The sequence below is a fragment of the Gambusia affinis genome, linkage group LG06 (genome assembly GCF_019740435.1).
Source record: "Gambusia affinis linkage group LG06, SWU_Gaff_1.0, whole genome shotgun sequence".
Lineage (NCBI taxonomy): Eukaryota > Metazoa > Chordata > Actinopteri > Cyprinodontiformes > Poeciliidae > Gambusia > Gambusia affinis.
In genome coordinates, this window is record NC_057873.1 from 1,312,399 (window position 1) to 1,323,702 (window position 11,304).

The 11,304-nt window shown below is 43.0% G+C and overlaps 1 protein-coding gene across 5 annotated transcripts; it reads left to right on the top strand.

The window, feature by feature from the left end:
- Positions 1 to 245: 245 nt before the first annotated feature.
- gmnc (geminin coiled-coil domain containing) lies at positions 246 to 7,820 on the top strand. 5 transcript variants are annotated; one of them, XM_044119809.1, is made up of 7 exons: positions 246 to 332; positions 503 to 641; positions 1,335 to 1,432; positions 2,331 to 2,443; positions 2,944 to 3,023; positions 3,252 to 3,368; positions 4,336 to 7,820. In XM_044119809.1, exons 4-7 carry the CDS (start codon positions 2,350 to 2,352, stop codon positions 5,068 to 5,070), a joined length of 1,026 nt encoding a protein of 341 aa, XP_043975744.1. In that variant the 5' UTR covers positions 246 to 332; positions 503 to 641; positions 1,335 to 1,432; positions 2,331 to 2,349; the 3' UTR covers positions 5,071 to 7,820. The 5 variants fall into 5 exon arrangements, with proteins under 5 accessions (XP_043975744.1, XP_043975743.1, XP_043975747.1 ...); XM_044119808.1 differs by lacking the exon at positions 246 to 332 and having other exon boundaries at positions 410 to 641; XM_044119812.1 differs by lacking the exons at positions 246 to 332; positions 503 to 641; positions 1,335 to 1,432 and adding an exon at positions 1,656 to 1,754.
- The last annotated feature ends 3,484 nt before the right edge of the window (positions 7,821 to 11,304 follow it).

The window sequence follows — 11,304 nt, forward strand, 5'->3', positions numbered from 1 at the left end:
TCATTCAGTACAGAATGTTAAACATTGTTTAGACTAAAGTTCACTTTTCATAAACAGATCATGAATTTGTGCTGTTTGTAAACCAACAACAAGGATTTTAAAGCTGCACTGCTAAATGAGTAAAACAGAAAAATACCAAAACACGGAGAAGCTGCTGATAGTTTGAGTCCAGAAGTTCAACATGTTGATTTAAGTTTCATTTAGTTGGAGCTCAATATTTAACTCAGTATTTAGTTTGGAACTGGCTGCTATGAATGGATGAACGGTGAAATCAGGAGCTGATTTTGACTGAACTTCACATGTTGGGCTTTCAGGAGGCTACCTGTCCCCAGGTGAGTCTGACTCGGTTCGGCTCTTTCTGTGCGCTGATTGGACAAACCGACACGTGCCTGACTGCGGGCGGTGACACCTGTTGCTGCGCGTGGGAGGAAATCTGCAGCTTTGCTCACACTGGACTCGCATCACGGGCGGAAATTCACCAAAGTTTCCTCTCATCCTGCAGCTGCAGAACCAGAACCAGAAGCTGGACCTGGACCTGGACCTGGTTCGGTACTGAGGTTTTTTCCCCGCCTCGCTCTCTGTCGTGCCTGCAGAGTCCGGTGCGCTTTACGCTCAGCGCGGAGGAGACGCGGCGCGTTCAGGTGTGAGTCTGACGGCGGTAAAATGTTGCTCGGTTAATCGGTGGACCAGAAGCTGAATGTTCCGTTTGACTTGTAGGAAAAGTTTCGCCTTCAGTTTGAGCAGCTCGTTAAACTGAAGAGCATCCAGCAGAGATCAGAAAAATTAAAGATGAATTCAGTGAACGTTCAGTTTTAAACCCAACATTTAAATGAAACCTTCCGATCTTTGCTTTTAAACGTTTATTTATTATTTTAGAGATGATCTTTTGTTCAGAAGGTTTGGGCTGTTTTATGACATTATTGTGTAAAATCCGTGTAAATCTCTTTAAAAGCAGTCAAATGTATGACAGAAGCTGCTGCAGGATGAAGAACTGCGTGACTTTAATCAGACTGAGGACAAACAGGCAGCGAGTAGCTGATGAGGTTCTTATCAGAATGGAGGAAGAAATTAGGAATCAAAGATCAGCAGCAGCCAAACTGCAAGATTTTCCCAGAAAACATCAGAAAGTTCTTGATATTTGAGCTTTAAGTCGGTTGGTGGGTTCACTGCCCTGAACGACCGGGAGGACTTTGGAGCAGATTTTCTTTTTTCAGTGAAATGATGCAGAATGCAGTAAATTTATCCTCAGTAAATGTTTATTTATTTCAGCTATTTGCAGCGTTTCAGGATCATAATCTGGTTATGAATGTTTTTATGTGTAACGTGTTCTGAAGGTCCGCATGTTGAGGTTCTGAATGGCTCAATGTGAAGAGCACCACAGCATCATACTGCCATCACCAGGTCACCTGCTCCACAGAGTCACGTAAATAAAGTAAGTTTTTTCATTTACATCGATGCTGATTCACTTCTGTAGAGGGAGTTCAGTTAGAGCTCCACCAATGTCGCTGTAGTTCCTCTCTCTGCCTGCAGGGGTCAGTGTTGCTGTAGTTCCTCTCTCTGCCTGCAGGGGTCAGTGTTGCTGTAGTTCCTCTCTCTGCCTGCAGGGGTCAGTGTTGCTGTAGTTCCTCTCTCTGCCTGTAGGGGTCAGTGTTGCTGTAGTTCCTCTCTCTGCCTGCAGGGGTCAGTGTTGCTGTAGTTCCTCTCTCTGCCTGCGGGGGTCAGTGTTGCTGTAGTTCCTCTCTCTGCCTGCAGGGGTCAGTGTTGCTGTAGTTCCTCTCTCTGCCTGCAGGGGTCAGTGTTGCTGTAGTTCCTCTCTCTGCCTGCAGGGGTCAGTGTTGCTGTAGTTCCTCTCTCTGCCTGCAGGGGTCAGTGTTGCTGTAGTTCCTCTCTCTGCCTGCAGGGGTCAGTGTTGCTGTAGTTCCTCTCTCTGCCTGCAGGGGTCAGTGTTGCTGTAGTTCCTCTCTCTGCCTGCAGGGGTCAGTGTTGCTGTAGTTCCTCTCTCTGCCTGCAGGGGTCAGTGTTGCTGTAGTTCCTCTGCCTGCAGGGGGTCAGTGTTGCTGTAGTTCCTCTCTCTGCCTGCAGGGGTCAGTGTTGCTGTAGTTCCTCTCTCTGCCTGCAGGGGTCAGTGTTGCTGTAGTTCCTCTCTCTGCCTGCAGGGGTCAGTGTTGCTGTAGTTCCTCTCTCTGCCTGCGGGGGTCAGTGTTTCACCTTGAAACCTGCTGTTTAGGCTGAATGTTTGTAAGGAATAAATTAAATTTCTTGGCTTTCTGTGGGGATTTCTTCTCAAGCTGTTCTTCTTTTTCTTCTCTTCTTCGTCACTTCTTTGGCAGCGACATCATTGGTGTTTCCATGGAAACACTGGCCTCTATGTGGGAACATGAGCATGACCCCGCTGACCTCTGTGACCTCGATGAGAGCAGAAACATGCTGTCGTCTTTGTGGGGTAAGTCAAGCTAACGCTAATGTTCTGTACCTGACCCTAACCCTGACTTGACCCCGCCCCCATCTGTAATTCAGCCAATCAGAGGGCAGCGTGAGTAGGTCTTTAATTAATTATAGATCCCTTCCATTAACTAAAACTTAAAGATCATTTTCTTCGTCAGTCAGAGTTCGGTTGATCTGATCACAGCTGGATTCTCCTGACCTTCTCTTCTGACCACAGGGGGCGCTGTTGTGAAGTCCGGGTCTATTTAAATCATTAAAACACATCCGCTGAGATCTTGTTTTAAATTTGTTATTATACAGAAACCCAGCAGGGGGCAGGGTTTCTGTAGCTAGATTAAACTGAAAGCGTTTTATTATTTTGCAGTAAAAATCAGATTTGAACGTTCAGTCAAACCCAACAAGGTCAAATTACTAAAACCTGTCGATTTTAGAGGTTCTGTTTGATCATATGAAGGATTGTTTTTGATGATTACATCATTTCCTGTGTGTTTTTGTCAGAATCCCAGTGTGCTTTCACTCCCCCTGCTGGTCAGATGTGGACACAGCAGCTCTCTCCTCACCTCCAGAGGAACAAACTGGTAAACACCTGATTACTGTCAGGCTAACATCGATTATCATTCAGATTTTAGTTCTTATTCACTTTAATACTTGTGAATAAGTATTAAACTTTAAATACTTAAAAGATCTCTTTTCTGATCTTATGATCAGAAAAGTTGTCATTCTATAAACTCTGAGAGCGGATCATTGAGGATCTGGACCAGTTTTCAGTTTGTTTCTGGTGCTCCTGATGCTTTTGGTGCTTCCAGCTGCAGGACGCGCTGCTGCAGAGGGAGGAGGAGCTGGCCAGGCTGCAGGAGGAGAACAACAAACTCAGAGGATTCCTCAGTTCCTCTTTTGTGACAAACCTGCAGGAAAAAGCGAAGGTGGGTGATTGGACTGAACCTGCAGTGATGAAGGATTTACTGAGGTCCGGATGTCTGGATGTTTTCTGCAGATCTGGAGAACACATCGAGTTTTGACCGGGTTTGCTGAGGCTTTTAGTTTTGAGACAGATGGGCTTTAAGGGTCGGTGTGTTCCCAAAGGAAGAGCTGTGTGCCGTATAGGTCAACGATTTACAACTCCAGTCCTAAGTGTCAGTCTCCTGAAACGTTTAGGTTAGAACCAGAACTCCATCATCTGCTCCACCTGCAGCTGCTGTGGTTCTGACCCAAACCAACCTGTTCCCCTCCTGGCCTGTGGGGGCGCTGCACCAACAACCACTGAAGGAAACCACACAAAAACCTCTGAAGACACTGAGAGCAACTTCCTTCTTCACCAGATGGAAACAAGATGGAGGCGTCAGATTTTAGTGTTGGAGGATTTCTCTTTAGTCTTTGGCTGAAGACCAGGAGACATTTCTGCTGCTAGCGCTAGGCTAGCATGTTAGCTTTGGTTGGATTTACCCAGAATGCCCTGCACTGTAGTCCACTTCCCGCTTTTGGAGCGGTCTCTGGTCCGCTTGGCGTTCACATTCGAACTGAACGCAGATCGAGGTTTGAAGGACCAGAGGTCAGAGGTCAGTTAGCCTCACCAACTGGACCAGACTTTGAATCCTTAGACAGAGATTCCCTTCTTCTGAAGCTCCAAAAAAATGTAAATGGAGATATTTAGAGCACAGAAAGATGAAGATAAGGCAACACAGAAACAAGCACACACACACCCACACACACACACACACACACACACACACACACACACACACACACACTCTCTCACCCTGAAGGACAGTTTATAGAGACCCGTTAGCCTGACTGTCATGTTTTAGGACTGAGAGATATGAATGCTAACTGAATCTGTTGCTAACTGAATCTGTTGCTAACTGAATCTGTCTCTTCTGTTCTGCATCTCAGAAACTGACAGCAGACAGGAGGAGTCTGAAGAGAAACCAGAGCAGCTTCGATCATGAACCCTCCGAGGTCAGAGGTCGTCCGTTCGCCAAGCAGGTCACCAAGAGAGTCTGCAGAAACCTGACTGCTGAGTTCTGCTCCGAGTCCTCTGCCGGGTCAGCCTCTCCAGAACCAAACCTGGATCTCTGGGTGCTGCGAATGTTGGGCCTGAAGGACCAGAACACCATCGATACGTCCAGCGAATCAGAGTCCAGCTTAAGGGGTCTGGTGTTCGGCGACGCCTTCGGTTCACCGGTGTCCACATCATCCTCCGTACACAGCTACCGCCAAACCGCCGCAGGGGAGACGGACCACCCGTCCTCTGAAGGCGCCTTTCCTGCCAGGCCGGCACCAACCTGCTCTGAACCCGTAGGAACGTCGCCTGGCTCTGCGCTGACGGAGATCTGCTCCACCAGAGGCGTCCAGCCGCTGGAGTCCAGCTGGACTCCAACCGAGCCACTCTGCTTCACCTCCAGGTCGTCTTCCTGCGCTGGGCTAAACAAATCTCAGGCGCCCTCTGGTGGCTGCAGCGCTACGTCATCGCAGCCGCTTCACAAACCGACAGATTTGGCTTTCAGCATGTCCCTCAGTCCGTCCAGCAGCGTGAAGACACACAGCTTCCCCCAGGGACAGGCCTTCATCCGGAAGGACACGGGGGGCCGGTGGAACTTCACCTGGGTTCCCCGACAGGAACCGTAACCGACCCAAAGGAACCGGAACCGGAACCCACCCAAAGGATTCGGAACCGACCCAAAAGAACTGGAACCCACCCACAGGAACCGGAACCGATCCAAAGTTTCCCCCGGCAGGAAGAGACGCCTGCTGTCTTTCAAGTTACTCAGTTAAAACCCAACAGCAATAATTTGGATTATTTAGTTTTTACAAGAGTAAAAAATGGGGATTCATTTTTCAAAGTCTGGTTTCCACCGTGGTAATCAATTTATAAATGTCAGATTCAAACAAAAATATTTAACAATTTAATTAGCTCCAATGTTTAGAAACTAAATATTTAGTCCTGACCCAAATATTTAGTGAGCAAACAAACTATTTAGCTCAGAACTAAGTATTTAGCTCTTAGATTAACATTTAGTTACCTCAGAGTTAGCTAAAAATGTCATTTATAAACTTGCTCACTTCAGAGTTAAATGTTTAGCAAATGTGCAAATTCAATTCCAGATAAGTGGAAGTAGACTATCAAAATAAAAGTTGGGTCTTCAGAAATTTGGTTTGCACCAAATATACCTTACTGGCTAAATATTTAGCTTGCAAATTTTTTTTTCTTGTAACAAGATATTTGGCTTGCTAACTAAATATTTAGTTAACGGTGACATTTATAAATTTATGAATAAAATGGTGAAAATATGACTTTGTAAAATTACCCCCCTCCTGCCTAAATACCTGAAATTATTTTTTACAGTGTAGCTTTACAAAAGGTGCTCCATACTGTTCTAACTGGTTTCTTTTTTTAAACGTTGATCTTTTCTGGTGACTGAATGTTTAATGGAATTTATATCCTGCTTAGTAAACTTTTATTTGACCAAAAATCAAAACAAAAATCCAACCAGATCCTGAGATGAGACTTCAGATACTGAAACAAACCTGAACACAATCCTTTCAGCGTTTTCAGAGAAGAACTACAAATCCCACTGACCGTCCAAACTGTGACCAATGTTTCCTCTGCCGTTGGTGAAAAACCAACTTATGACCCGTTTAACTTCTAAAATGAACAAAACTGCCTGAAATTTAGTCTTAATGTTGAGATGTTTATTTATTTAACTTGGTAAACTGCCAGTTTGATAAACCAATGAGCCGAAACATGGTGACCACCAGCAGAGAGAGAACAAGGATAACTGCACCAAGAATCCCTGAACGGGTCGGTTCGGTTCGGTTCGGTTCGGTTCGGTTTGGCAGATCCTGGACTTTCGTTTTCAGGGGAGCTTTGATTCTCACTGCATTAACCCCCAACATAAACACCACACTAGATATGCTAACTAAATATTTAGTCTGCAAGTTAAATATTTAGATTTGGAGCTACATATTTAGTTAGTAAGCAAAGTATTTAGGTAGTTAACTAAATATTTAGTCTGAAAGTTAACCAGGAGGCTTGTAAAAGAGACCTTGGTCTCATTAGGTTTTTATCTGATTAAATAAAGGTTAATAAAAAATAATAAGAAAATATTTGGCTCCAAACTAAATATTTAGTTAGCGAGCTAAATGTTAGATCCATGCTTGTTTTGTAGCTTGATAACTAAATATATAGCTTACTGTTGATATCTTTACTTTTAGAGCTAAATATTTGGTTAGCAAGCAAAATGTGTAGTTTGATAACTGAATATATAGAATGGAAGTTATATATTTAGCTTTAAGCTAAAGATTTAGTTAGCCAGATAAAATCAGCAAGGAGCTAAATATTTAGCTCTGTGTTAAATCTTTTGCTTGCTAACTAAATCGTTCATTTAGGAGCTAAATTAGCAAGCTAAATATGTAATTAATATTTTAAATATTTAGTTTTGTGCTAAATATTTAGTTAGCAAGAAAATTATTAAGTCTGCTAACTAGATATACAGTTTGCTAATGGAACTGGAACCTTCTAATTATATGAAATATATGATGAAGGTATGACTTTGAAAAATGAACCCCCATTGTTTAGTTTTCTTGCAAACTAAAAAACTAATTTATTGCTGTTAATTTTTGACAGTGTAACAAGTCTCACTAGACTTGTCTTGGGACTTGTTACACTTAAAACACATAATTATAATCTAATTAAATTAATTAAATCTAATTAAATGTTCCAAGGCTAAAAAAATCATCCAGCAGAATATTTTGGTTGGTGGTCATTAAGTCTTGGCTTGTTGGTACCAAAAATCAGATCCTGTCCTAAAAAACAAGCAACAATTTTACGACTGTAGGAGAAACTGAGATCAGTTAATATTAAAACATGAAACTGCCTATGAAGCAAAAACTGTTTTCATAAAAACAACAGAAATAAAATATTTATAGCATTTAAAAACAGGCTGAAATCTAAAAAACATTACATTTTAGCACCACATTACAAAAGATTGTCCAGTTTTATCAAACAGATTTAGAACAAGTTTAACTAACATTTCCTACCAGCTAAAGTCACAATAACTGTCATTAGATAATAAAAACAGTTTACAATTGGTTTACTTTTTTTTAGAAACGTGGATGAAATAAATCAAGAATGAATCATTTTCAGATCTTATATTTTGCATTAGCTGCTAGAAGTGAAACATGTTTAATCTTCTTATATCTATTCATTCAGTGAGATAATGAGCCATAAATGCTAACCATGCTAACCAGAACAGCCAATGAAATTAGTTCCTGATCTGTGATGTTTTCTTGCTAATATGCTTTAAACACTGCATGTCATATTATCTGTACTGTTTTTATACATGAGTTTTGATTTAACTGAAAAAATAAAATGTGTTTTGGGATGAAATGGTTTGTTGTCGACCCAAAGAGACAATTGAAAACGTGAAGCTGTGGGATCAGAACTGATCCATTCATTTTTTGCTTCAAGGCAAATTAAAAGCAGATTTAATGTGTTAGCTTCCCTTCATTAGCTCAGAACAAATATACAAAAAAAACTGGCCACTTTTCTCACTTTATTATCCTACTAATCTCCAGTTTTCATTATTTTCTGGTTTTTAACAGTTAACTTCACGAATAACTGGCGACCGGATCAGTTCTGGATCAGGATTCGAAACAAAAGTATCAGATTTCTAAAATCTGCTGAGGCTTAAATTAAAACTCCAGGAGGAAACATTTCATCATGAAAGTTGATTATTTTGTGGTTTGGATCCGTTGGATCAGAACCGGAGCGTCTCTCCGTCTTTAGCTCAGTTACCAGTGAAACCAGTCTGACCAGTCTCCTCCTGGGAACAAAACCCTGCGGCTCCCTGGGGACCGGCCGTGATGATGGCGGGTTTCACTTTCTCCCGGGGGGTTCTCAACACAGGGTCCCGGTCCCCTGAGAGGCTGTGGGGGCCCAGGGAAAGTCGGGCCGGGTCGGAGTCGGAGTCGGGCCGGCGGAGCGGTCGGCCTCTAATGACAAGGTGGGACCTGCTGCAGATGTCCGACAGCTTGGAGGCCGGATCAGGTCCGGAGGCGCCGCAGCTCCGGAACCTGCCAGGAGGGCCGGTCCGGGTCGGAGAGGGGTGATTAAAGAGGCCGGTCGGCTGAAACCCGACCCGGCCCGGCCGGCTGGGGGAACGGCTTCTCCACCAAGTTCTCGCAGAACCCGATAGCTCGGCTGCTAATGAGCCGCCTGCTCAGCCGGTCCGACCCGCTCTGGCGCCGTGTTCAGCTCTGATCAGCCAGTCAAAGAGTAAAAGTTCTGAGGTGCATCCATGTTAGTCATACATTTAGAAATGTGAGTTTTAAACTAATTATTCAACTAGCAAGCTAAATATTTAGCTTCAAAGTGAAACTTTATTTAGCTAGGTTGACCAAACATCCGTATTTCCCCAGACATGTCCGTATTTCACGCCCTGTCCCGGGCGTCCCGGGTTATTTTTAAAAAGTGAGGAAATGTCCTGTTTTTTGCAGGACCCGGTCCAACGTTTCGTGGCCTTAATCCCACCAGATTGATGAAGAATCTGTAGCATCAGGAATCCAGAACGGAGACAAAGACGTGGTGACAGATTGACCAAGTGAGCGCCGTGTCTTCACACTAATTACTTCTAGCTAATGGGTCATGTATAAGTGAGTGGATGCTGCTGACCTCTGACCTTTGGATGGAGTGATCAGCGAGGGAGAAAACCTGATGAGGAATGAGGGGATTCCTGCTGCAGAAACCAACTGAAGAGTGTTCAGAGGACTCACTGGGGACGCACTGGAAAAACTTGATGATTTTCAATCTAACGACTCAAAATAAAAGACCATAATTAACGAATGATCAGAGGTTGGCTTTGAATAAAACTTAGCACAGCATTTTCTGATTCTCTACGAACCACTCAGAGGTATCCAGAAGATGCCAGATGCCATTTAGCTCTGATGAGGAGCAAAGTTTCCAATATGGAGACACAGGAAAATAATTTCTAAACTGGTTAAAAACCTTCACAGCTGCAGACTTTAATTATCAGACTGTTAGCATTTTTAACAGACCATAATTTCAATGAAAGCGGCAACATTAGTCTGCTGAAAGTTTTGGATCTAAACCCAGGTCTGGTTTTGGGTATTTTCAGGTTATTTCCAGGTTTGGGTGACTCTCTGCCTGAAGTGGACCGGTTCCAATCTCCTGGTGTTTGACATTTCTAGGATGTAAACTAAATTATCTAATTGCTTTAGTTATTTTTGAGTTGCAGATATTTGTGAGCTTTTATTCTGGTTCCAGAATCCCAAAAACATAAACACGGTCTTTCCCTAGGTTTTAGTCTGGGGCCGTTAGTGTTATTGGAATAAAAAAATGTTTGTTTTTATGCAGATGATGAATAGATGTAACTTTATAATCTTCAGATCTTAACTCACCTCAATGTTTCACATTGTGTGATGAATAGTTTCTAGACCTGATTAAGAGTTCATTCCCATCAGTCATGTTTGGTCAATCTAATCCAACTCCAGTCGTTTTGTTTTGTCCGGTTTTGTATGGTTTAATAACCAAAATATCAAACTTTGATCCGCCTCCAAACCTGATCTGGGTTTGGTTAAAGTGAACTCTGGTTCAGTTTGAATGCAAATGTGAACGCCAAGCAGACCAGTGACCGCTCCAAAAGCAGGAAGTGGACTACAGCTCAGGGCGTTCTGGGTAAATCCAACCAAAGCTAATGTGCTAGGCTAGCACTAGCAGCAGAAATGGCTCCTGGTCTTCAGCCAAAGACTAAAGAGAAATCCTCCAAACGCTAAAATCTGACGCCTCCATCTTGTTTCCATCTGGTGAAGAAGGAAGTTGCTCTCAGAGTCTTCAGAGGTTTTTGTGTGGTTTCCTTCAGTGGTTGTTGGTGCAGCGCCCCCACAGGCCAGGAGGGGAACAGATTGGTTTGACTCAGAACCACAGCAGCTGGAGGTGGAGCAGATGATGGAGTTCTGGTTCTTATGGAACAGGTGGAAAGTAAAGAAGGGAAAACCTTGAGTCTAACATCCTTGTGGATGTTACTTTGGCCATTAGCCTCTACCTGAACCCTAACAAAGTTTTCTTCTTTGTGAAAGCTGACGGGGTCAGCCAGAGATAACAGAACCAGAGCATCCCTGTCTATCATCAAGTAACCCAGAGAACGCCTCCTGCCCTCTCTAATGCCTGCTCTCTATCTGCAGTCAGACATTGAAATAAATTAAATGCCTGCAACAAGCAGCAGATTTCTACTCCTTCCACATCAGCATCCAAGCTGCTGCAGTTCACCTTCACACCATAGCATCAGAACCAGCAGAAAGGCCTGTGAGGTCCAGGAAATCCCATAAATCATTCTGCCTGTGGTGCAGTTTAATGGTTAATGAGTCTTAATGGGATCCTGTGTGATGATGAATAACTGCACACTAACTGCTGCTCAAGACCTAACCATCTCATCAAACAGGCCAGCCAGCAAAGATTCATGCTTCTGCACACGTTACAATAGCCAAAAAAGTTAACTAATCTCTTTACTTCAAATGTTTATGTTGTTTAAAACTTAAAACTAGTTTCTAACCAGTTTTAAGGGTCTACTAAAGGGTCTACCCTTTAGTAGACCCTTTAGTAGTCTACTAAAGGGTTTTCCACATTTTGTGGTCATGTGGTTTCATTATGCAGTTATTTCTAAAAGTAAAAGTTTATTTATACATCACATTTTCACAGACAGTGGTCGCAAAGTGCTCAACCAGAAACCCAACAAAATAGATAAAGAAACCAAACACAATACAAATAACAAAATATTTAGTTTGGAGCTAAATACTTTGCTAGCAAGCTAAATATTTACCTATGACTAAATATTTAATTACAAA

Coding starts and splice junctions, on each gene's coding strand:
- gmnc (XM_044119809.1), top strand. CDS start 2,350: ATGGAAACACTGGCCTCTATGTGGGAACATGAGCATGACCCCGCTGAC. Junction 2,444..2,943: donor CATGCTGTCGTCTTTGTGGG/GTAAGTCAAGCT, acceptor TGTTTTTGTCAG/AATCCCAGTGTGCTTTCACT. Junction 3,369..4,335: donor ACCTGCAGGAAAAAGCGAAG/GTGGGTGATTGG, acceptor TCTGCATCTCAG/AAACTGACAGCAGACAGGAG.